Below are 26,882 nucleotides of genomic sequence, written 5' to 3' on the forward strand. Positions count from 1 at the left end.
TGTCTCCTCAATTTTTCATTTCCGTTCACATCTAGGGAGGTTAGCCACAGTTCCATGGGCTTTACACTTATTGATGACACTGCGCATGGTAGACAAAAGAACATTCAGGTCTTTGGAGATGGACTTGTAGCTTTGAGATTGCCCATGCTCCCTCACAATTTTGCTTCTCAAGTCCTTGGACAGTTCTTTGGTCTTCTTTCTTTTCTCCATGCTCAATGTGGTACACACAAGGACACAGGACATAGGTTGAGTCAAATTTAATCCATTTTAACTGTCTGCAAGTGTGATTTAGTTATTGCCACAACCTGTTATGTGCCACAGGTAAGTAACAGGTGCTATTAATTACACAAATTAGAGAATCATCCCATGGTTTTTCAAAGGGTGCCAATACTTTTGTCCGGTCCATTTTTGGAGTTTTGTGTACAATAATAATGATTTAATTTTTTTCCATTCTCTTTTGTGTTTTTTCATTGCGAGCAAAATAAATGAAGATATTACTACCAGAGCATTTGTAATTGCAATCATTTTCTGGGAGAAATTGAGCATTATCTAACAGAATTGCAGGGGTGCCAATACTTTTGGCCAGCACTGTATATATAAAACAGTATAACATCAATTTATCCAAGTTGTGAGCAGAGATGAAGGTGATACGTGAGCAAAAGCAAATTCCTTCATGTTGAAAACAGCAGCTGGGACAGGTGTGCTTTTACTGGGAAAGTGCGTGGGTGCATGGTGTGTTGAGTATGTATGTGTGTATGCGTGTCATCACTTTGTGCAAGCTGTAAGCTACAAGGTGGTTGCATAGGGGGTCCAAAGTGTGTGTATGTATGTGTGCAGTTACAAGGAGGCAGGAAACAGGAGGATCCTGTTTGCAAGTTCAGCTCATTGTTCAGATGATTGTACCCTACCGACACTACCTTCACCCTTACTCCACTACTACAAATTCAAACACAACAAACAAGCCTGATGTAGTGTTTTCGCTGTTACAAACATAGTAAACACTCTTGATAAAGGCCACCATTGTACCTCAAGGCAAAGACGGTGAACCTAAGGCATGTCGTCAAAAAAAAAAAAAACTTGATAAAATCTAGGTAATGGTAAATAATTATTTTTTCCAATCGATGAAAACGAAAGTCACTTTTTCTTATTCAAGGTTTTCCTCTCGACTTCCCCACTCCTGACATGTGCTTTAAGGTGCCCCCCCCCCAAGTAGGTGCAGGTGGGGTTTATTTAGGAGAGCTTTTATGGTGCTTGTCTTATTCCAGCACAGAGTGGTTTCTCCACCTTTTTTACTGTCAGAATCAGCACTTTGTCTCTGCATGCCCATGCACAGCTGATCAGCCCACTTGCACATATGCAGTGCACGCACATACTGCACGTCAAACATACAGAGTGCACTTAAGATACTCACTTATACGAGTGCATGCTTAGACATACACATCCAAACATACATAGACACAAAGCCCATGTGCACAAAGTCTACATAGCATTGCATTTGGTGCACAAAAACATGCGAAACACACACTGTGTACAGTGCACGCATCCACACGCACGCACACACACACGATTGAAAACAGTAAAGTGCACCTATACGCATGGTGTGTGCGCTCACAGATATAACAGTAACACATATCTACGGTGTGTGTACACACACTTCTCACTCAAACATAATGTGCACACTTTTGCACATAAACACTGTAAAAGACGTATGAAGTGCACACACCAGGTATCTCACAGGCTTGGAGCATGCCAAGACAGGAGTTAAATTGTGTGCGTGTGTGCCTCATAGTTTTTCTTGAAAAACATTATTCCCCCAATAAGCCCACACGCATATAAGCACCTGGTAGGTTGACAAAACTTGCTATACATGACAGTAAAAAAAGCAGAAGAAAAAAATGCATATGAAAGTTAATCCAATTTGTAGACAAATAAAGTGACTTTATTGAGACGGCTGTGTAAACTGAGATGTGCGTGTGAGATGATTAGCATGAAATGAGTGTGCAAGCATGCAAGCACGAGGGCTGTCCTGCTCTGACAGCTTAATGATTGCCTGTCCACATGTCACCTCACCGTCGCCTGCCTCTGCTCAGAAGGTGGGCAAAACATGAGTGATATGGAGGAAGGTGGTAAAACAATCTGGTGTGCTATGCACCACCCTCAGGGAACACACACACAGAGGGTGGCTTCTGCCTGTTTTTCACTCTCTCTGTAGAGCAAAGGTCTTTACAGTAAGTGACTGCTTAATTAAAGTCATGGCTGCTGAGGCTGGCCACACCAACACAGTAAAATCAATCTAGATCTGACAATGCTGATGTTTCTCAATGCAGCTGCGTATCCATACAGTGTATCACAAAGTGAGTACACCCCTCGCATTTCTGCATATACTGTATTTAAGTATATCTTTTCATGGGGGACACTGACAAAATGACACTTTGACACAATGAAAAGTAGTCTGTGTGCAGTTTATGTGATAAAGTTCATTTATTTTCCCCTCAAAATAACTAAAATATAGCCATTAATATCGAAATCCCTGGCAACAAAAGTGAGTACACCCCTTTGAAAAAATGTACATCCCTAAATGCCCAAATTGAGTACTGCTTGTCATTTTCCCTCCAAAATACTGTGTGACTCGTTACAGGAGTGCTGTCAGCATTGCTGCAGAGATTGAAGAGGTGGGGGGTCAGCCTATTAGTGCTCAGACCATACGCTGCACTCTACATCAAATTGGTGTGCATGGCTGTCACCCCAGAAGGAAGCCTCTTCTGAAGACGGTACACAAGAAAGCCCGCCCGTCTCATCAGACCATAGGACATGGTTCCAGTAATCCATTTCTTTGTTCACATGTCTTCAGCGAACTGTTTGCGGGCTTTCTTGTTATTTTGAGGGGGAAATAAATTAACTCTATTATATAAGCTGCACACAGACTACTTTTCATTGTGTCAACGTGTCATTTTGTCAGTGCTGTCCCATGAAAAGATATACTTGAATATCTGCAGAAATGCGAGGGGTGTACTCACTTTTGTGAAGGACTCTATATGTCTTTACTGAGACGCTGAATGCATGTGTGTGTTGGACATGGGTATCTAAGCCTGTCTTCAAGGCCGGTGTGGGTGCACATTTTTATTTCAACCGGTGAAGCACTGAGAGTTTAACCATTGAGGTTTCAACTGATTACACTAGTAAGACACCAGGTTGCTGAATGGTGAAAAGATGTTCGCTTTCTCAGTTGCAATGAAAACCTGCACTTACTGCGGTCCTTTGTAGAATAGTTTGCCCACCCATGGTGTAAGACACATGACAGTGTTTGTATGCTGAGAAAATGCCCTAAGGTAGACACAGTACAAGTCCATTGTGTTTATACATGCAGTAGAGTAAAATTGGTGCATGTGTTGTAGTGTCGTTTAATAGCTGTGTCTGCAGGTATAAGATATTTGTGTTCAACTATAATAAATGACCCAATAAAAGAACAGCCTGTTTATTGTGAGTTTGTGAGAACATTGAATTTTTTTATGATTCCACACTGTAATCAATCATTTGTTGAGCAGTTTTACAAGACAATTGATTAAAGGATTTGCTGTCAGTATACTGTTGTTGTGACAAAGAGAGTTGGTTGATCTTTAATGAAGGTATGTTATGCTTATTGTAATAAAAAATAACATCACCCTTCAATCGATTATAATCTATTAATGTGCAAATTGCACCTGTTGGCCGCCCTCACAAACAAAAGGCAAACCAGTCAAATATCGCTCCCTAGTGGTTTACTTGTAACATTGCTATTAATGTGCAAATAGCACCTGTTGGCCGCCCTCACAAACAAAAGGCAAACCAGTCAAATATCGCTCCCTAGTGGTTTACTTGTAACATTGCAAACACTCATCAATTTCTGTTTATTTTTCAATATTTTATATTATTATTAGGGCTGTCAAACGATTAAAAATTTTAATCGAGTTAATTACAGCTTAAAAATTAATTAATCGCAATTCAAACCATCTATAAAATATGCCATATTTTTCTGTAAATTATATATATATATTCTGTAAAATAAATTGTTGGAATGGAAAGATAAGACACAAGATGGATATATACATTCAACATACGGTACATAAGGACTGTAGTGGGCATTTCTCTCTACTGTCATTTAAATCTGTCTATGCTTTCCTCACTCCGAAGCGTCTACTTTTTCCAAAGCTAGACAGCTAGTGAACGACGCCTTAATAATCAGACTTCTTCCTTTTTCATCTGATTTATTAATAAAATGGCCTCAAACCATTGTCCTCTTTAGACCGTCATAAAACTACAAAAAAAAGTACACAAGCATTGCATTAGCAACAACGTTAGCTTAGCACGTTATACGGGTTCACTAAACAAACAAAGTGTCTCATACAAAAAATATAACATTTCACTTACTAACATAATATGTACATTCTTTACAACAACCATACTTACGGACAAATCTTGTCCAAGGATCATTTAAGCACAACATTACAACGTAGGCGTCAGCCCGAGACGTCGTGCAGCCATATTGAACTGGCAAGAAAACAATAAACCATGTCGCAAAGCGACCACAAGAGTTCGCTGTTGGACAGCACAAAAAGCCTTGCTATAAAACTTACCAAAAGGCAGAATACTGTCTGAGCGGGACATGTGCGTTAATTGCGTCAAATATTTTAACATGATTAATTTTAAAAATTAATTACCGCGCCTTAACGCGATAATTTTGAAAGCCCTAATTATTATATTTAATAATTACACTATCACTGTTTTGTGTACTTTTCATTATCCGTGTATAATGTAGTTAAAGAAGCTAACTGTTTTAGAACAATGTGTTACAGTGGGGAGAACAAGTATTTGATACACTGCCGATTTTGCTGGTTTTCCCACTTGCAAGCCATGTAGAGGTCTGTAATTTGTATCATAAGTTCTCTTCAACTGTGAGGGACGGAATCTAATACAAAAATCCAGAAAATCACATTGTATAATTTTTAAATAATAAATTTGTATTTAACTGCATGAAATAAGTATTTGATACATTACCAACTAGTAAATATTTCGGCTCTCAGTTCTTTTTTAAGAACCCCTCCTGTTCTCCACTCAATACCGGAAGTAACTGCACCTGTTTGAACTTGTTACCTGTGTAAAAGACACCTGTTCACATGCTCAAACAAACAAACTCCAACCTCTCCACAATGGCCAAGACCAAAGAGCTGTGTAAGGACATCAGGGATAAAATAATAGACCTGCACAAGGCTGGGATGGGCTACAGGAAAATAAGCAAGCTGCTTTGTGAAAAGGTAACAACTGTTGGAGCAATTATTAGATAATGAAAGAAGTTCAAGTTGACGGTCAGTCTGCCTCGTTCTGGGGCTGCATGTAAGATCTCACCTCGTGGGGCATCACTGATCGTGAGGAAGGTGAGGGATCAGCCCAGAACTACACGGCAGGACCTGGTCAATGACCTGAAGAGAGCTGGAACCACAGTCTCGAAGAAAACCATCGGAAACACATTACGCCGTCATGGATTAAAATCCTACAGCGCACGCAAGGTCCCGCTGCTGAAGCCAATGCATGTCCAGACACGTCTGAAGTTTGCCACTGACCATCTGGATGATCCAGAGGAGCAATGGGAGAACATCATGTGGTCGGATGAGACCAAAATGGAACTTTTTAGTCTAAACTCGGCTCGTTGTGTTTGGAGGAAAAAGAAGGATGAGTACAACCCCAAGAATACCATCCCAACCGTGAAACATGGAGGAGGAAACATCATTTTTTGGGGCTGCTTCTCTGCCAAGGGTACAGGACGACTGCACCGTATTGAGGGGAGGATGGATGGGGCTATGTATTGCCAGATCTTGGCTGACAACCTCCTTCCTTCAGTGAGAGCCCTGAAGATGGGTCGTGGCAGGGTCTTCCAGCATGACAACGACCCAAAGCACACAGCCAAGGCAACTAAAGATTGGCTCCGTAAGAAGCATCTTAAGGTCCTGGAGTGGCCTAGCCAGTCACCAGATCTGAACCCGATAGAAAATCTATGGAGGGAGCTGAAAGAGGGAGCAGCAGCCCCGAAACCTGAAGGCTCTGGAGAAGATCTGCATGGAGGAGTGGGCCAAAATCCCTACTGCAGTGTGTGCAAACCTTGTCAAGGACTACAGGAAACGTTTGGTATCTGTAATAGCAAACAAAGGTTTCTGTACCAAATATTAAGTTCGATTTTTGTGATGTATCAAATACTTATTTCATGTAATTAAATGCAAATTTATTATTTAAAAATCATACACCGTGATTTTCTGTTTTTTTGTATTAGATTCCGTCCCTCACAGTTGAAGAGAACTTATGATACAAATTACAGACCTCTACATGCTTTGCAAGTGGGAAAACCAGCAAAATCGGCAGTGTATGAAATACTTGTTCTCCCCACTGTATACTCGTTAAAACATTTCAAACATCTCATTTTAATCTCGGAAAATTTTACAAATCAAACCAAATTTTCCTTATAATATGCTTTTCTTACATTATATTTAATTATAACTTTCTCATTATTATCAGAAGTAAGTCACATGGGCCCACTGCTTTGGACCAAGCCTAAGGCATGTAGCATCTGTTTTATTAATATGGTTGTTACACATTGACTTTGAAGTGCACTAATATATATAAATATAAATATATATATATATATATATATATATATATATATATATATATATATATATATATATATATATATATGTATATATATATATATATATATATGTTGAAAAAGTTTTTTGTGTGTGTTAATAACATGGTCACCACCTGACACATTGCTTGGTACAGGGTCACATTGAATAAAGCGCTAGTGGACCAGAAAAGTAAACTGTTGACAGAGGAGGCGTTAACAGGGTACAAAAACAAATTCGCTATTTTTTTCTTTACAATAACAGTGAAATTACCTAAAACTCAATTCGAGGTCGAAAATGAAGATGTTTATGATAATAGAAGTTCTAACTTTGGTGTCTTCAAATAGGTAAGACATGCTCGCCTATTATTGTTTGTTGTTGCTGACGCTGTGCAGAGAGCTGTCGAATATTTGTGTGCAATTAAAAGGGGGTGTTAAACTAAGGCTAATCGGACCTTTAAGTTTTCAAATCTGTTCGTGTGTCATTGTGCCGTTTAGCTACACTGATTTGCGTTATAATACACAGGAGCTTTTATTTCCAATACAAAAACTCCAACACACACTCTCGGTGAAATAGAAACTGTCTTTGTAGTAGCCTAGTAGTAGTACGTAAACTATCCAGCATGCCTGTGTACTGCCATTGCGCATGACTTGTATGGAGAAAACACGCAAGAATGACAAATTTGGACCAAAATGGCTGTTTTTGGATGGGAAACACTAAAAAAAGATCCTCAGCTCCCCTTGCTGTGACTTCCAGCAGGGTCCATGTATCCTAATTAGCTGTGGCAAGCAGTGTTGTTAATTTTACTTTTAAAAAGTAATTAATTACAGTTACAAATTACTTCTCCCCAAAAGTAATTGCGTTAGTAACTCAGTTACCTGAATTTAAGAGTAATTAGTTACCTGGCAAAGTAACTAGTGATAATTTTCATGTTTTATTTTTTTTTTCTCAAAAAAAAAAAAAAAAAAGGTCACACAATGTGAAGTTTAAAGGGTTTTTGGGACAATTGGCCCTAGCCCAATTCTTTACACTCCACTTAACTAGACACAAGGGTATTGCAATAACTAGATAGTAACCTTTGCTATGTGTGGAAGTCATTTAAAGTTGTGAATCAACCGTTAAAGTTGTTAAAATTGCTCCCGCTATTGCATTAGTTCCCTTTTGTCTACTTTCAACATGTGTAAGTTTTAAAACTGTTTCATAATTTAAAGATAGATTTAAGTCAAGATTTTGCCGATTTAGGACCTTTTTAGATAAAAAAATAAAAATAAAAATAAAAAAGTAGGTTCGCTAGGAAGGATCTCTACAACAGAGCCTTGAAGACTAATTTTTTTTTTTTTTTTTTTTTTAACCACATACCTACTTGTCTCATAGTTAGCAATAGCAGTCAATCACAAAGTTGCACCATAAAAAGCGCCAGCTGTTTGCGACCAAGACTCTTTTTGTAGATCAAAGAGTAGACATGGTAACGAACAAAAATTATGTTGTGTCCTTTTTCAAATCTTACAATGTTACGTGCCATGATACAATTTATTTCTTTTTATCCTTGTGTCATGATTAAAAAACAAAACAAAAACAAAAACCCAGCATATCACAATACTGTATCTGGTATAGCCTCAAGGGTTCCACTCTTTTTCTACCACACACATTCACTAGAAAAACTTCATTTACAATCAAGTCCAAATCATGTGAAAATATTACAATATAGACAATCTGTGCTGTCAGACATACATAAATCACTTAAACCTGCACAACAAACACGAGAGCATTAATTTTTGACTGACATGGTTATAGAGGTATTGTTGAATGTTATATAAGTATTGTTTGCAGGTATTTAACACCATCCTTGTTTTGTAGCTAAGCTATGATATGTCCATTAACATCCTGTAAATATCAACCAACACTTACATTCCACACACATACAGTAAATTATACATTCATTCTAAACATTCAATTGACAAGTGTACTCTATGTGTATGTTCAATTAAATTCATGGCAATGATGCAATTATGACCACAGAAACATATCAAACAACCTTTCCAAAAATGGGCAATGAGTACAAAGTATATAACGAACAAAATAGTTGTATTTAAATGTAAGTCAGTCTTGATGGGACCAATAACTTTTCACATTTTGATTTCATGTACCCCTGGCTACATTAAAAGTAAAGGCTTAAACTATTAGGAACAGTACATCTGTGGTGCTATCATATGTCAACAGTCATAAATTGAAATGTATGAATTTGATAAAAGCAAATCCTTACCACACCCATGCAACGTTTGTATTAATATTTGTATGAGTTGTGCATAGTCTAAATTTGTTTCAGCCACAATGTCCACTTTACTTAAAAGCATGAAAATGAGCCAGTGGGAAATTTTAATGTTTCATTGTGCAATGAATACATGTCAATATTCGTTTACTTTAAAAGTAATTGGACAATGACATAGGATTTATAGTTTTGCCTTTATACACACACACAAAAAAAAAAAAAAAAATCAAAATGAGAAGTCTAAACTGATATTTGTCTTTCAGTAATTACAGCCTTTTATGCTATCTTCCTAAAGATTCGTCAGCAGGCCTTTCTTTGACGCTTGTTTGTGGCAATTGCTTCCTTTCATTTGGTCTTCAGTGTGTGAAAAAACAAGGTCTATTGGATTAAGATCAGGTAACCAATTAAGTAATATATTTTTAAAAAGAAAATAAGAAGAATGACAGCAAACTACTTTTCTGGGTAAAGAAAAGTCATTTCCAAGTCAAGTCAACAACCAAAATTGTGGTGGTATATAAAGGCAATATCATTCATACTCAATGTCCAAATACTTGTGGACCTGCAGTTACTGTACGTTGTTGTGACAGAGCTACTCTGCTTCATTATTTACCAAGATTGGTTGCGTGATTTTTGATGGTCACCCTTCGCGGTAGCGGTTCCTCCTCGATGCTGCGACTGGCCACTAGGTCTTGCAGCTGCAAGGCACCACCGCCAATAAAACAAAAGGCGGGGCACATTGGTGCCGAACTGTCTACATGGGCCTCCCACAGCACGCGTAAGGAATGGGCATCATAGAATGTCACGCTGCCATCGTCGCAGTCCAGGCACACGCCCAGTCTGGGTGGCAGAGGTATCGTGTAAGGTTTGGCGGGCTTAGAATTTGTATGTGTGTGGCCTCGGGGAAGAAGGATCTTGCCCATGCCCATGGTGAGGAAGTAGAAGGCAGGCAAATCCTGGCTGTCCTCTGCCTCGCTGTCATGACCGCTGTCCGGGTCGTATCTGAAAATGTGTTAAAAGTCTGTTTTTTTAATTTGTGGTAAACCTAGCACAATGTCAACACCCTATTACACTGCATGGTGTCCTTCTAAAATATGGTTGGTCCCAAATGTTTTGCCTCAAGGACCACATAGAGGAAAAAAATCTACTTTATTAAAAAAAAGAAATGGATATCATGGTGCAAATGGCTCAGGTCAATACTTTGACCACCGGTGATCCAAACCATTTATTTTTGGCTAGTTGTTCATGACCCATCCAGGTTAACAATCATTGATGTTATACATAGAGTTGCATTAGTGAGTGCTCCTTTTACATATGTGAATTTCAGACCGACAAACAAGGATTTAAAGTTATGTGATTTAACAGGCAGCATGGCCGAGTGGGAAGAGACCTTGCTCGCAATTGTTCAATTCGCATTGGTTTTCAGAATGTACTCTGGCTTCTTCTCATAGTCCATAAACATTCATGTTAGGTCGGTATAAGACGCTAAACTGCCTATAAGCTTTAATTCAACCCTTATACTAAGTTTAATTGTTTATTAACGGCACCCCATTAGTTCTTACCTATCGCAAGCAAAGACTAAGTCAATATTCCTGGTTCTGCACTACCACGTGATCCTGTTTAGGGTTGTGTGAAAGCCTGGAGCCTGTTCTAGTTGAGAGAAAGGCTAGAGCCTGGACTAGTCGAGATTGGTATAATAAAGAGTTCTTACCGTGGACTGGCCATGTCCTGTGGCTGATGGAACCACTCCTGAAGCTTCATCTCCTGTCCGACTCCAACCTACATGAGGCATGAAAGACAGTCTGACAATGAATACAAAACAAAACACAGTACACATTTGCAAAACAATTATCAGGTTTCCTAATAATTGTTTCATCAAGATACAACAAAGATCAATTATTACAACACATTTAAAAGTGTCCCTGTATTTTTTGGGGCCTTGCAGGACTATGCCAGTTTTAGGGGATGGTCCTGTCTCCTGTAAATGTGCTACAGATCACTCCATCCACCTTGGGTTTAGGCAACTCAGCTAAATAGATGAAAAAAATTCAAGGAGCATCGTGATCTACCTTAATGAGGTAGGAACCGGGCTCCACTGAGCAAGCCCAGTAGTGCCTGCCCTGAGAGACAGCCAGATCCGCCACCAGTAGGTCAGCCGTCAGGTTACATGACGTGAGCGTACGGTCGGCGACCTTAAGCAGGGAAAGGCCTGGCACGCTGCGGGCGTATGTCTGACCCTTGCCCAGCGCCAGCCTGTCAGAATGCAAGCCCCAGCGAGAGTCCAGGGAGAAAGACAACACTGGCAGGGAAGAGAAGAAAAGAGGACAGAGGGCATGACAAGGAGGGGAGACAGGGAGAGGAATTCTCAAGCTGAACACACAATGGCAAGAACAACAGGAAACCATTCCCAAAAAAAGCAGGCATGAGAGGAAAGAGGCAGGGGAATGTAGGGTGAAATGTAAGTAAGGGTGTTTTTCAATCTATGACAAGAAGTAATTTGATCTCATTTCCTTTTGCAAAGGGATAGCATACATCCTAATGGTACTACTACGAATAATGACGCCAATAAAAAATAATGACAGAACAATAATCCCCAAAAGGTCAATAGAAACAAGACAAAGTAATAGCATTTGACTAAAATGGACATGAGAACGTGTTGATTTTATCCATTCCTATTTTGGCTTCACAGTGGTTCAAATCCTATGCCCCAGCCTTCCCATGGCAAGTTTGCATGTTCTCCTCGTGCCTATGTGGGTCATCTCCGTGTACTCATTTTATTCAACTTTTATTTGTTTTAAAGTTAATATAATAGGTATTTCAGAGGACTCTGAGAACATTTACCAGGAGCTGGTGGAGTGTGGAGGTACACCTCCTCACTGTAGTCTCCAAAGCCGGCTTTGTTACAGCCTCGCACTCTTAGCACGTAAACGCTGTCAATCTCCAACTGGTCCACAATGGCACTGGTCCCACGCACTTCGTCCAGTCTCTGCCACGACGTTGAGGTGTTGGGGGATCGGGTGCCACCCCACGTGTCTCCGGATGCTCCCATACGCCTTTGGAACTCAACAGAGAAGTGCCAAGCTGGTGCCGAGTCCTGAGGGAGGCGCCAGCACAGAAAGAGCTGGTCATACGCCAGCGTCTTCTGGGTGTCGATCACTGGGGCCAGGGGGGCTGCATGGCATGATGCAGATGGTTGACTCAGAGGGTAGAATACACAAACTATAATTTTCATTTACTGACTACAATATAAGATACCCCATGCACAATCTAATATCAATACCAGACAAAGCTGCATCAAATGTTTTGCCTTTATCAAGATAATATACTATAGCTTAATATGTTATTGCATGACTTGCTTAAGCTTAAAAATGATAATTATTGCCAATGAAAAGAATGTATCTTTTGCATATTATCTTTGGGCATTGCTGTGATAAATTGTGACTAATAAGTATTTGATTATTTTACCCCTTCAGCTCATCAACGTTACTTTCAATCTTTTATTTGACTTGCAATATATTTCAATAGCAATTTCTAGTTGTATGTTACACCGATGTATATCTAATGTATATTTCCACTTCCATAGCTCAATTTTAAATGTTATTTTCCCATTATTGTTTGTCATACATTCTTGATGTCCCTTTCAAAAAGTTTGAATTTTGAAGCAACTAGATGAAGTGTAATTGTACATCCACTCGGTGGGTGGCAGTGGCGCTCTCATTTTTTGGGTGCGCGCAGTATTTTTGAACCACACAAGAGCACACAGCAAAGAGCACTGGAGATTTGAAGAGCTAAAATGAGGAAATATGACGAAGCGTATGTAACGTTTGGCTTTGACTTTTAATACGGTATGAGACGAAGAAACACCAGTCTGTTTACTTTGTTTAAAAATGTTTGCAGTGGACAGCAGGAAGCCAAATCAATTGAGATGTGACTTAAACACTTTGGACCCCTATCACATTGATGATCCGCTTGATTTTTTTTTTCAGCGAAAACGTGCTGAATATTGCCAACAATTGTCCAGCTTTGTCAGTGTTACACCCATGGGCGTGTCCACAAGGGTGGCCAGGGGTGGCATTTGCCACCCCTGAAATTTGGTTGGCCACCCTAAGTGCCCCCCCTAACCCCCACCTCAGTAAAGCTACGTTCACGTTCTCAGTAAAGCAACGCTTCATTTGCTTGTCGCGCCGCGGGTTCCCATTGAAAGTCAATGTAAACGCGTCACGCGTGATGCGTCGGGGCGACGCGATGACGCCAAATCGACTGTAGCTCGTCAGATTTAACGCGCCACCAAGGAGATGGTTTGGTTGAACTTTCTGCGACTGGGTTCGGCGTCGAGGAGCAAGCAGCCAATCGAATACTTTTTCCTCATTCACGTGACTTTAGGCGAATAGGACGCACAGGAACGTCAATTTCATGCATTCCCAACAGAGGAAGTTGGACCTCTATGTGTTCATATGGTTCCTGAGAACACTACCACTGCGGTGGTTAAACACTAATCTTAATTGAGGTAAGTGAGAATGTCCAAAGTGTGAAAAAATTGTGAATGTTTGTGTTTAATGTATTGGCATGTCGCAGGTGGTTAGGTAACGTTTGTGTTGCTGAAGTTAAGGAGCTAATGTTAGCAACACTAGCTCGACAGTATGTTATCAGTATTATTAATATTATCAGCATTTAGCTGTGCAGTTATGTAGCCTACTCGCGTATGGGTCGCAAAAAAGACGGTTCAAGCAGGAAAATAGAAACACTAATAGCCTATCAAACATATGTAACAAGGTGGAAAGTTTGGGTGCCCAATTTTCCCACCATCTCAAACGCATCAAATCTAGTTGACTGCCAGTTTAATCTTTTCATTGCTCTGGGGCAATAGCACTTTATTTATTTGTAAAATTGTGCTTAAATGTGTCAAACAGAAAAGTAATTATCTCACTAATTAATCATCAATAAAGTCATTACTTGCAATGTAGTGTACTGGTTGTTATTGTCATCACCTAAAATCAGAGGCTGTCATTGGAAACTGCTATATACTATATTATTGGCTAGTTTGATCTTTTCATTGCTCTGGGGCAATAGCACTTTATTTTGTGTGTAAAATTTTACTTTAAATGTGTCAAACAAAAATGTGTAATTATCTCACTAATTACTCATCAATAAAGTCATATTACTTGTAATGTAGTCTACTGGTTATTATTGTCGTCACTTAAAATCAGAGGCTGTCATTGGAAACTTTAAACCATTTTATGTCAATACAATAGGGGTGTAAAGGTACATATATATATATATGTATATTTACCGAACCGCTCGCAATCGAATGTTAGGTTCAATACAGTGCTGTATTGAACGCTGGCCTGTAGTCAGTTTACATAGGACATGATTGCATGCTACCACTGCATTTGCAGTAATATTCAAGAGGGTATTCATTCATGATTGGGGTGATTAGGGAAGAATTTTAATGATTCATGAGGAAGCTTGTCCTTGATTTGTGCTACTGTGATCATGCGAGTTTTGTTTTAATAAACAACGTGCTGAGCAAGCAAATGGTTTAACATGTTATTCCTGTACTTTACTGAAACTAATTGTGACCCCAAGACCGAGGTAATCGTGGCTTTTTTTGTATCGTTACACCCCTACAGTACAATATGCCACCCCTCTACAGATTGTGACCCTATCTAGCCCCCCCAAGAAAAAAATCCTAGACACGCCCCTGGTTACACCAGTAAACCAGTGAGCACTGTTAGCATGGTATAAGGTGGCATACCAAGTTGCTCAGTCCAAAATGACCCCACACCATAGCAAAGGAGCTGGTACTGCCTGCAGCAAAAATAAAAACTGTCCCTCTGTCCAATGACCTGTCATTTTTGTTCTATTATTTTTTGTTTTTTTCGGTCAAATTGTTTGGCATATTGCCCTCATAAGTTAATGTTGCTACATGTTTTGAATTAATTATTATTTATTGATTTTTTAAAATTTTGTTTTTCAGTATTAAATGGTTAAAATGTGCTTTGAGTGTATTTTTACAGTTTGGATGTGACTTTTATTCAGGCAAATTGATGCACTTTAAGTCTTTTCACTTACAAGCAAAACAATGTTAATAAAGTTATACTTTATTGTAAGATGATCTATATTACTTTTTTAATATTAAAAAGGACAAAATGATATGCAGAAGTGTACTTATAATAATACTCCTATTCACAGTGGCGGCAGAGAATTGGGGGGGGGGGGGGGGGGGCGCGAAACGTTTACATCTTCCTGGGCTGTGGGGGGCGGCGATACAGAAAATAATTGAGTACCACTGTGTTAAACGAATACCTTTCTATCATTATGGAAACATTGTCAAAATTCAATGGAATATAAATATTTAATACTTCACTATTGGACTTGGTTTACCCAATAACATGACAATAGTTACCATGTATGAACTCCACCCCGGCGATGAGCTTGATCTCTTTTGTGGCATCGAGATGAAAGTGTCTGAACGAGGGATCAGCTGACAGGGAGAAGCACTGCAAGTTTGTGATGGCCTTCACTAGCCTGTCAAGAGAAATGACAGCAATTACATTTAGAACAATAAATGTCAACAAACGGAAACAATGAGCCACCTGTTGTGAGTGACCCTGGCTGCCTGTACAAAACAGGGCTGGTCTGTCTCCTTGAGTAACTCGTGAGTATAGGCCAACATGCCAGCTTGCTCCAGCATGTCACGTCTGGCTGACAACTGGGCAGACAGCGCCTCCTCCCTGCGGCCTCGCGAGCCCTCCAGAGCCACGGACAAAACCCCCTGACGCTCAGCTATGGACACCGCAAGGTCCTGCATGCACCGGCTAAGATGGTGGAGAGCTACGGTGCTGTTGGCCTGTAATAATCAAATTAATTATTACTGAATGAAAATTATTACATTACCATTCATCTTACTACAAAAATAAATTTGAATAAAACTGAGTAGTGTTCAAAGTCACAGCCACTTCAAATAATAATAAAAACAATCTTTGGGACTTAAACCTCTATCTTGTATTTGATAAACACTTAGGCCTACAATAATTTCTTAGGTATAGTATCAGGATGAATAAAGCAGACCAAAGGAGAGAATAAACATATACAAAGTCAGTGTTATTTGCTTTTCCACCGACCTACACGAAATTGACATGAAGCTTATTAAAAACATTCATAATGAAATACTACTCCCCATAACTCATATTTTCAATACATCTTTTGAGACAGGAATCTTCCCTGATGAAATGAAAATTGCTAAAGTTATCCTAATCTTCAAAGGTGGGAACCCACACGAGTTCAACAACTATAGACCTACAGTGGGGAGAACAAGTATTTGATACACTGCCGATTTTGCTGGTTTTCCCACTTGCAAGCCATGTAGAGGTCTGTAATTTGTATCATAAGTTCTCTTCAACAGTGAGGGACGGAATCTAATACAAAAATCCAGAAAATAGCATTGTATAATTTTTAAATAATAAATTTGTATTTAACTGCATGAAATAAGTATTTGATACATTACCAACTAGTAAATATTTCGGCTCTTAGTTCTTTTTTAAGAACCCCTCCTGTTCTCCAAACATTACCGGAAGGAACTGCACCTGTTTGAACTTGTTACCTGTATAAAAGACACCTGTTCACATGCTCAAACAAACAAACTCCAACCTCTCCACAATGGCCAAGACCAAAGAGCTGTGTAAGGACATCAGGGATAAAATAATAGACCTGCACAAGGCTGGGATGGGCTACAGGAAAATAAGCAAGCAGCTTGGTGAGAAGCTAACAACTGTTGGAGTGATTATTAGAAAATGGAAGAAGTTCAAGTTGACGGTCAATCTGCCTCGTTCTGGGGCTCCATGCAAGATCTCACCTCTTGGGGCATCACTGATCATGAGGAAGGTGAGGGATCAGCCCAGAAATACACGGCAGGACCTGGTCAATGACCTGAAGAGAGCTGGAACCACAGTCTCGAAGAAAACCATCGGGAACACATTGCGCCGTCATGGATTAAAATCCTACAGCGCGCGCAAGGTCCCGCTGCCGAAGCCAGTGCATGTCCAGACACGTCTGAAGTTTGCCACTGACTATCTGGATGATCCAGAGGAGCAATGGGAGAAGGTCATGTGGTCGGATGAGACCAAAATTGAACTTTTTGGTCTAAACTCGGCTCGTTGTGTTTGGAGGAAAAAGAAGGATGAGTACAACCCCAAGAATACCATCCCAACCGTGAAACATGGAGGAGGAAACATCATTTTTTGGGGCTGCTTCTCCGCCAAGGGTACAGGACGTCTGCACCGTATTGAGGGGAGGATGGATGGGGCTATGTATCGCCACATCTTGGCTGACAACCTCCTTCCTTCAGTGAGAGCCCTGAAAATGGGTCGTGGCTGGGTCTTCCAGCATGACAACGACCCAAAGCACACAGTCAAAGCAACTAAAGAGTGGCTCCGTAAGAAGCATCTTAAGGTCCTGGACTGGCCTAGCCAGTCACCAGATCTGAACTCGATAGAAAATCTATGGAGGGAGCTGAAAGTCCGTGTTGCCCGGCAGCAGCCCCGAAACCTGAAGGCTCTGGAGAAGATCTGCATGGAGGAGTGGGCCAAAATCCCTGCTGCAGTGTGTGCAAACCTTGTCAAGGACTACGGGAAACGTTTGGTACCTATAATAGCAAACAAAGGTTTCTGTACCAAATATTAAGTTCGATTTTTGTGATGTATCAAATACTTATTTCATGCAATTAAATGCAAATTTATTATTTAAAAATCATACAATATGATTTTCTGGATTTTTGTATTAGATTCCGTCCCTCACAGTTGAAGAGACCTTATGATACAAATTACAGACCTCTACATGCTTTGCAAGTGGGAAAACCAGCAAAATCGGCAGTGTATCAAATACTTGGTCTCCCCACTGTATCTCTATCCTGCCTCAACTATCAAAAATTCTCAAAAAACTCGTCAACAGCCGACTTGACAAATACATAACAAAACATCATTTATTATATGATAGCCAATATGGGTTTAGAAAAAACCACTCCACTGCGCAGGCCTTAGCAGAGTCTGTAGAACTAATCACAGATGCTGTTGACCGAAAAGAATACTCAGTGGGCATTTTCATGGACCTAAAAAAAGCCTTTGATACTGTTAACCACAATATCCTACTGGACAAACTAGAGAGACTTGGAATACGAGGCATCGTTCTAAACTGGGTAAGTAGCTACCTGGAAAATCGTTCGCAATATGTAACATATGATGGGTGCAGATCGACTACACGTCAAATTACATGCGGCGTGCCCCAAGGCTCCGTCCTGGGACCGAAGCTATTCATCCTATACATAAATTACTTACATCAAGCATCTAAACTACTTAAAATGGTACTTTTTGCGGACGACACCAACATCTTTTGTTCTGGAAAGGACCTACACAGTCTATCTATACATATAAACGCAGAACTAGCAAAACTGCAAGAATGGTACGATGCAAATAAGTTATCCCTGAATCTCGAAAAAACTAAATACATACTATTTGGCAGAAAAGGACTGAACGAGAACCTAAACATACCAATAAATAATGTTGCGATACAAAGAGTACAACAACACAAAGTCTTAGGTATTGTTCTAGATCACCGCCTTACTTGGAAGCCTCATGTGGAGCAATTGCGCAACAAGCTCGCTAGGAGCATCTCCATTCTCTTTAGAGCTCAAAACATGCTAGATACGAGGGCTCTCCAAACCCTTCATATGCAACACATCTATGTCCACTCTTTATCCTTCAAAAAAAGCCATTAGAATTAGAATTATTCATAGAGCACCGTTCAGAGCACATACAAATGAACTTTTCATCAAGTCCAAGCTATTGAAATTTCATGACCTGGTTAACTACAAAACTGCTCAAATGATGTACACGGCCCACGCAAACAGTCTCCCGACTAACCTACAAGCATTGTTCCAACTAAGGGAATCCTCCTACGACCTGAGAGGAAACAGAATGTTTTCCTATCAGACCATTAGGACAACACTGAAATCGTTCTCGGTTGTAAACACTGGGGCTCGCCTATGGAATACATGTGATGCAGCGCTAACGAATATAAATTCATTGAGTTACTTCAAAAAAATGTACAAAGAAAATATAATAAAACATTACATTGACCAAAATCCGTCATAACCGCAGAGTGCACACATCACAGATGTGATGTTCTCACAGCAAAGGATGATTAAATGTCAGGGTCAGAGAATAAGACATAAAAGTTGCTCTTAAGATATGCCCTCCAGCAAAATCGCATTACTGAGCTGCCACGGCAACGAGAGTGCCGTGTTTGACTGGCTACACAATGGAGCTTGTGGATATTGAGCTCTCTGGATAAAATATTTTCTACGATGAGACCTACACCAAGCCAACGGCCATGTCCGGCCAACACCTTCACGTTTGGACATCAACTGATACAATGAACCCACTCGAATTGACAATATGTGAAAATCCATGGCAATCAATGACTTTTGAACGAAATGTGAAGATTATGACTGGACTGTAACACAAATATGCTGTCTGTGCGTCCCTGGCTGATGGGGGACGGGTATCGATAAGCATCTGCTTTTCCCGTCTCTCCTTTGTCTGTCTTGGTCTTTCCTTTAGGTAAAATTCCACACTCTGAAACTGTCAATGATTTTGATGATGATGACAATGACAATAAATTCATTCATTCATTCATTTTCTAAAGGCTTTTGTGCATTATTATAGTGAATTTAGTGGGTGGGTGGATGGATGGCTCTCACCTCCATTTGCTTGATGGCCTCCTCCAACTGGGTGATCTGACTCTGTACGGTCTCCTGGTTGGCCAGGATGTAGCTAACCTCCTTGGTCAGTTGATCCTGTAAGAACAGCACAAAACGTTTTACCTGTGAGACTTCTGCCCTAAAAATACAACAAATTTTTAAGGCAGGATGTGTTAGCAGTGAGAAGCACCTTGAGGGCCTGGTAGGCTTGAGTCACTGGCAACACTTTGTGGCCCTGATGGACGCGACGTAGCTTACACAGGGGGCACAGCAACCTCCGGCAAGTGCAGCAGTACCACTGCAGACGTTCCTGCTCATGGTCTGTGCACGTCAGAACCTTGAGGCAGAAAAACATTAGATTCAAAGGAAACTAGAGCATGGAGGAAAGAGTCATGAAAAGACAAACCTTTGGGCGAAAGTTGTTGGTGGGGAGGATGTGCTCATGCTGAGCTCGGGGGGTCCCCCAGGGGTGGTAAAGTTTGAAACATTCATTGCAGAAGTTGGCTTTACAGTCAGCGCAGCCTTTGGTGGCCTCCAGAGAATTTGGAGGCTTGCAGAAAGCGCACATGATGGCAATGCTCCCCAGACTCAATGTGAGCCTATATCTGGAAAAAGAAAAATGACAAAAATACTTGCCTCTAATACCTTCCACGTTGGTCTAGGTCAGGGGTGCAAATTGTTTTTTGCGCCACGATCTATCTGAACAGCAGGGGGTGCTGCATAGCCTCATATGTCGCTCCCACCACATAAAAAACTATTTACATTATTTTCATTATTTATTTAATATTTAACCGAGATGAGCATACTTTGTATATTATAATTTACTGAGATAACATTCATATTTATCAAACTATTTCTTTTAATTTAATAAATATATGCACACAAACATAGTACAACAGCTGCCAAATTAGTCAGATGACCTTCTCATCTTGTCTCCTCTAAACTGAAATGACAACCTTTGCTGTTTCCCCATTGTTTATTTTGGTTACCGTTCCACGATGCGTTCCAGAGTGAGGTTGCGGGGACAGTCAGTCAGGCCTTTCTCGCCAAGCTCCACATCTTTCTGACAGGAAGGACACGGGAACGGCATGGGAGGAGGGACTGTCTCCTTACGCCGCCGCCCAGGGTATGTGCTGCATGCTTAGGATGAGAGAAAAGGTAAGGAGGTTGCAGGCAAGCAGATTGAATATGTGGAAAATTTGATCAACATAAAAGACTTAATGAAATAAGTTTGTATTTTTAGAGATGCCTTCATTTTGAAGTTTTTTATATTTTGTTTGGCTTTTCCTTATTTACATTCTCCAAAAGAAATACCACCATCATGGATGTAACACAAGAACTCACAGGACAGCAGTCCAGAAAATACAGAAGAATTTTTGGCATGTTTTCATTAACCTTCAGAATTTTACAGCCATCCATTTCAATAGAAGGGCAGCCATCATTGATGAAATCAAACAAGACCTTAGCTTACCTTGCAAAATCTCAGTTAAGGAAGCAACGATTTGAGGGAGAGGAGAGGTTTTTTTTTTTTTCCTTTACTGGTATTGCAGTGCTCTAGACTTACTAAATTTTACTCACGGTATTGAAATTACAGCTCTAAAATGTGTTACTTTGATATATCTGGGTTTAAAAAAAACAATTCTCCATTGAACAGGATTTTTACTTGTCAAAACATTAGCAAATTAGAACATAAGTATAATGTTAACATACATTTTTTTAAAAAGAACAAAAAAATAACTGAAATATTCTAAATAAAATTTAAATAAATGCATTCTTTTAGGTGAGCCTAAACCCACAGCTACAGCTCAACATTACCTTCAGAACAAAAAAATAATATAATTATTTTCCATAAAAACGTGTGTATGACCCGTATCATGCTTACATTATACACACACTCTCTCTCTTTCTCAACACCGACAGAGACAACACAGAGAGAAAAACCCCCACGTTTTACCACCGCTAGACAGTAGACACACAAAACACGCTGGAGTTAACTCCTGAAGCTTGTGGGAAACATTCATTACAGTGTTTACTAACCTTTAATTTTGTATAAATGCAAATAATATTGGAGGTATTGCCTCCTTGGTAGCCACCCTCCACAAGCATGTTTTACATGTCGGTTGGCCCTGCTCCTCTAAGCCGTAAGTTTCTGTAGCTGAAGTATTCCCATACCAGCGATTTCGTTTTCTTCGATGGGGGAAAATGTTAAGGAGTTTCACCTCCTCCAGCCATCATGTAGCACAGCTGACTTACTGACACTGAGCAACAACCGGTGGGGGAGGGTTGAGCCTTGCAGATGCAAGCGAGGGATTTCTCTCTGCATTTTTGGGACAAAAAATAGCTAATACCTTAGGAACGGTATGATGGAATACTTTTGCGGTATTGAAACCTTCACGTTTTCATACCACGGTATACCTTGAAACTGGTAATCGGCACATGTCTATTCCCGGTACTCAATTTTTAAAGATTCACTTTCAATCTTGATGTCACTCATGACTCACATAAATGCTGACATAGCCATCACGCACTTTGAAACCTGTAACACACATACACACACACACTTACACCACATCTAATCTTACCAGTTCTGAGAACACGATCCAGGTGGTCTGGAGTCTTGGGTGTGGGTCTGCGAGGCTGCCGAGGGGAGCGAGTGTTGGGTGTGGATGCTGGCGACCGGGGCTCTGGGGGGAGGTCAGGAAGAGGGAAGCCTCTCTGTACCAACACGTCAGCCGCACAGAGCAAGCAAACACTGTGCTGGCATGGCAGAAGGATAGGCTGTTTCACCATGTCGTTGCACACGGGGCATCGCAGCTCCTTCTCCATGCTCTTCATGTTAGACTGGAATGAGAAGAATATACAGTAGTATGATATAATAATCTATCCCTTACCTTGTTAAACAGCTCGAAGTTGCATTGCGTTTCTATGACAACGTGCATCCCCTCTGCATTACTATATGGTATATTTAAACATATTGGTCTCCACTCATAGAGGTTTTTTTCTATCCATTAACAACCTTCAGTTAGCAGTCAGTGGCTAAAAACAAGGCTAGATCGGTGCATCTGCAATTTTAAGGTGAAATGTCATAATGAAGCTGTACGTTCTTTGAGGTATTATTAATAACGTGTGATGAGGTTTTTTTTTGTTTTTTGTTTTTAGATATATAGCCTACTCACGGTGATACGAAGCAAGGCGTCCATGATTGATGTGAAGCTTTTTAATTCCGTGTCTGCCATCCCTGCTCGAAGCAGAGCCGGCTTTTATGTCTGCTGTTGCAAAGTAGGCCTGCACACAGCCGAGTGACGTGCTTCTGTGAGCTATACACTGCACTGCCATGTATCCAATGCTGCTAGCAGTGATGCACAGAGAGAAAGATGGGAAACGTAGAGGGTGGGTTGGGCTGGTCTCGAGGCAGCCGCATTGAGGGAAACGCATCCGAACATTTTTCGACCCTCTTTGTGTGCACATGATGATAATAATAATATTAATAATAATTACAACAATAATATAATATTATTGTTGTTGTTGTAATAAATAAAAATAACAATAAAAATTATTATTATTATTATGACTATCATTATTATATTTTAAATGATTTAAATTGCAATCGAGTTTGTTCACCTGAAAATTAATTATTTTCCCTTTTTCCTAGTACTGGATTCTGAATACAAAAATTCCGTGGCCTAATTTCTCGAGCCACCAGTAGATAGCAGCATTGTATATTAGATGAAAGGAACAAAAAAATGTCGTCCGCTCGGAACCTTCAATAACAATCTTTGGTCGGTGTTTTCATCCGGTTGGTAATAAAGAATGCACCGATTCCAAAGTTGCTGTAGCAACCGTTGGTGCGCCAGGATTTTGCTGAGCCATTGGGACATGTTTTGGGGGTAGCAGATGGACTAAACTCGCATTTTGGATTGTGCTGCTATATTTTACTTGGTGGATTTCATTGTCATTATTAGAGAAGGTGTTGCCTGCAGTGTTATTCCATTGACTAGCGATCGCGAAATGACACTAGTTAATCCTCGAAAGGCGACATGGCATTACCTTCCTGTTTTTGTTGATGTTTAGTAAGGCTGTAGTAGACCACTAAATGAAATTTTAATTTCTATAACGTGACCATAAGATGAAGATGTCGGCCATCAACAGCCTTGTTCCTGCGCGGTTTCTGACCATCATAGCTCATCTTGTGATTGTGATCACCATCTTTTGGACGAGGGTAAATTTGTAAACATTCGTGGTTTATTTGTTAAAACACTGCAACTCCTTTTGTCTTCAGTCAGGGGACTCAGTAACTCTCAAAATTCACTAAGTTTTACCTAATAAATTCAGATCTGCACTAGTCAAGCAGGTGTTGGGTTTTCTTTGAAGCAGATTTTTTACTGACACCAAGTCTTGTTGGTTTTACAGGAATATAACGTGGAGGCTTGCTTGCCTTTGGAGTTCACGCAAGAGCAATACAACAGGGAGGACTTAAAGTAAGGATAAATATAATGCATAAACGTTATCATGATTGTCATTTTCGAATTTGTGTCTTTGTGTTACAGGTTAGTGGTAGGGCTATCTGTCACACTTGTGTTGTTTGCAATTGAGCTGGCTGGCTTTTTCTCAGGAGTGTCCATGTTCAATGCCTGCCAAGGCCTTCTGTGTATCCTTTATCCATTTTGACCTGTTCATATGCAGAGGTGGGTAGTGGCGTGTTACTAGTACTCCATTACATATACTTGAGGAACTTGACCCTTTTAATTTCATAATAGTAACTATGAAGGAACTACTGTATTCACTACTCAAACTAGGAACTATTTTCTCCACTAGAGGGCAGGGCACTTTGGATGAATAATGCTTCATCACTGTTTGTTTGTTTGTTTGTTTGTTTGTTCTTGTTTTAATGTAATTGTAATCTTTTTAATTTTTTTTCTCCTTTGGCCTAATTATGTAATGGGTTATTATACAGTATCATTATGACAACAGTTCATATAGATAAGTTTGTGCTGAGAGAAAAAAAATACCATTGTTTAGAAAAAAAAAGCAGTTACTCAAAATGTTACTCATTACCTGAGTATTCTTTTCACTGTATACTTTTTTACTTGTACTTGAGTACATTTTTGAATGACTACTTTTACTCCTACTTGAGTAATATTATTTTGAAGTAATGCTACTCTTACTTGAGTAACATTTTTGACTACCCTACCACCCTCATATGTAACTTGGCCCAGCAAAATGAGTCACATTGATCCGTTTGTCAAAACTGAGGTTTTATTATAATAAAAAAGAGAATGGTGTCAGTTTTCCAATGATATAGCAGCCATTTTGCTATGTTGTTTCATCTACCAAGAAATTGCAACTTTGAGTTTTCTTGTAGATTTATAAAATCTGCACCATTTGCCCCAGAAATTCAGATAAAACAATTGGAAAATGGCGTTCCTATTTTTTACAAAAATACGTCACTTGTCAACTAGCATGTTAGTGAGACCGATCAACCACCGGATTTGGCACAGATATACAGAAGAACAATATTATTAATAATAATATATTAATAATAGATATTGTTCAGCCATGAAATATGTATTGACTTTTAGTCTGCAACAGTTCAAATGGATTGGACATCTAGTACCTTCAATAGCAGTCAAAGAGTTTATAAAACATGGGGCGAACAGGGGTGTGTTCACTTTCTAAATTCAGTGTGTGTTACTAGACCAAGACACGTATGTTTTTAAAAGATAATACAAATGGGGAAAAAGATCACAACACATCATATTTGAATGACTTGATAAGCAGTGTTAACAACTGTAATCACTTATAGACTACATTAATTCCATGACTCCTACACAGCAACAGGAGCCCATGCCAGTGCCTCGGTGGCTCTGCTTTTCTTTCTTTTTGAGCAGTTGGATTGCACCGTCTACTGGTGGATTCTTGCCCTCTGCAGGTTAGTTTTCCATTGCCCCCTGCAAACTATTTGTTTTTTCCTGACATAAGCGTCACTCAGCACTGACAGTCCACTGCAGCGCATCCGTCTCTTTGTCTTATTTTGTGTTTGAGAAGTGGGAGTGCTGGACATATTGGATTATTTTTGCCCCCTGCAGGTTGGTACACGTGTGGTGATTTATGCAGCTTTGTATTTCATGTGTCCTGTTTCAGCGCACAGACCAAAAATATGAAAATATTTGTCTTTGAGTCCATGACAATCTCTGTGTTCTATTTTAGTTTGCTGCCTGCCTTATTGGAGATTCTTCTGTTCATTGCTGTTTTTGGACTGGCGAAGAAACCATTATGAAAGACCTCTCAAGTGTTTAATTCCACAAGCTATCATGAATGTGGGCACAGAATACAGAAGGCATTTTTTGTGATCAATTTATCATGTTCACTTGGAGGTAACGGGTAGCCTCATGAGAACATTTGAGAGATTTGGGTCTAGCATTTCTGGATATGGTTTGCATGTTCTCATACTCATGTGGATTTTCTTCAGGTACTTGTCTTCCACTCACATTCATAAAACATGCACAGGCTCGTGGAAGTGTGTGTAAATGGTAGTCTTCAGGTGTACTTATACAGTAGAAATTGAGAGAATGAGGATAGATTTTTATATGCACAAATTGCATTGTTGTAGAACTTTTGCTGTGACTATTGCAGAAATGATTTTTTTTTTTTTTTTTTTTTTTTTTACATTTTAATAAAAATAATGTTTGAATTCAAATGTTTTTTCATTTGGTTAATGTATTTGTTTGTTTATATTTCATAATTTAATGTCTTATGTGTGTGATGGGTTTTGTCATGCCCTGTGATAAGCTGGGAGTTAATTCAGGGTGTACCCCGCCCAATTGCCATAGTTAGCTTGGATAGTCTCCAGCACCCCCACGACCCCCGTGAGAATAAGTAGAACGGAAAATGAACTAGAAAATGCAATTTCTGAATAACATCTAGGTTGTAATAATTAATATCTGTATAATTTTTTTCTTTTTTTTTAAATAACTGTGTTATATTTATGTTGATCATGATAAGCATTATTCCATAATATATTTCATAGCTATAATTAGATGTATTTTATTAAATTAAAAATTTCTTGAACTTAAGTGTTATGTCTGTTTTTTTTATGTATTTATCTGTTATCGTTTGTTTGGTTTTTTTTTGTTTGTTTGTTTTTTGTTTTTTCCAATAGACATATGTTATTATCACTATAATCAGACAGCACGTTTGTATATTGCCA

The 26,882-nt window shown here is 39.6% G+C and overlaps 2 protein-coding genes across 3 annotated transcripts; one reads left to right on the top strand and one right to left on the bottom strand.

The window, feature by feature from the left end:
* Positions 1-7,632: 7,632 nt before the first annotated feature.
* trim46a (tripartite motif containing 46a) lies at positions 7,633-23,080 on the bottom strand. The gene is made up of 12 exons (XM_057835371.1): positions 22,852-23,080; positions 22,258-22,516; positions 20,665-20,815; positions 20,082-20,280; positions 19,866-20,012; positions 19,676-19,771; positions 15,516-15,769; positions 15,326-15,447; positions 11,761-12,090; positions 10,989-11,218; positions 10,631-10,698; positions 7,633-9,921 (listed from the first exon to the last, which is right to left on the bottom strand). Exons 1-12 carry the CDS (start codon positions 22,909-22,911, stop codon positions 9,525-9,527), a joined length of 2,313 nt encoding a protein of 770 aa, XP_057691354.1. The 5' UTR covers positions 22,912-23,080; the 3' UTR covers positions 7,633-9,524.
* A 403-nt stretch (positions 23,081-23,483) lies between these two features.
* Positions 23,484-26,694, top strand: tmem107l (transmembrane protein 107 like). Of its 2 annotated transcripts, none has more exons than XM_057835374.1 (5): positions 23,484-23,894; positions 24,086-24,153; positions 24,223-24,323; positions 25,665-25,761; positions 25,883-26,694. In XM_057835374.1, the coding sequence occupies exons 1-5, from the start codon at positions 23,802-23,804 to the stop codon at positions 25,950-25,952; spliced, it is 429 nt and encodes a 142-aa protein (XP_057691357.1). In that variant the 5' UTR covers positions 23,484-23,801; the 3' UTR covers positions 25,953-26,694. The 2 variants fall into 2 exon arrangements, with proteins under 2 accessions (XP_057691357.1, XP_057691355.1); XM_057835372.1 differs by lacking the exon at positions 25,665-25,761 and adding an exon at positions 25,508-25,604 and having other exon boundaries at positions 25,883-26,693.
* The last annotated feature ends 188 nt before the right edge of the window (positions 26,695-26,882 follow it).

This window comes from Corythoichthys intestinalis, chromosome 4 (genome assembly GCF_030265065.1).
Source record: "Corythoichthys intestinalis isolate RoL2023-P3 chromosome 4, ASM3026506v1, whole genome shotgun sequence".
Classification (NCBI taxonomy): domain Eukaryota; kingdom Metazoa; phylum Chordata; class Actinopteri; order Syngnathiformes; family Syngnathidae; genus Corythoichthys; species Corythoichthys intestinalis.

Excerpts from the sequence above, each read along its gene's own strand:
- tmem107l (XM_057835374.1), top strand. The coding sequence starts at position 23,802 with ATGAAGATGTCGGCCATCAACAGCCTTGTTCCTGCGCGGTTTCTGACC. Across the intron at positions 24,324-25,664 it reads TGCCTGCCAAGGCCTTCTGT|CACTGACAGTCCACTGCAGC; the intron begins GTATCCTTTATC and ends AGCGTCACTCAG. Across the intron at positions 25,762-25,882 it reads ATTATTTTTGCCCCCTGCAG|TTTGCTGCCTGCCTTATTGG; the intron begins GTTGGTACACGT and ends GTTCTATTTTAG.
- trim46a (XM_057835371.1), bottom strand. The coding sequence starts at position 22,911 with ATGGCAGACACGGAATTAAAAAGCTTCACATCAATCATGGACGCCTTG. Across the intron at positions 20,013-20,081 it reads CCAACAACTTTCGCCCAAAG|GTTCTGACGTGCACAGACCA; the intron begins GTTTGTCTTTTC and ends TTCTGCCTCAAG. Across the intron at positions 15,448-15,515 it reads GCCAGGGTCACTCACAACAG|GCTAGTGAAGGCCATCACAA; the intron begins GTGGCTCATTGT and ends TTCTCTTGACAG.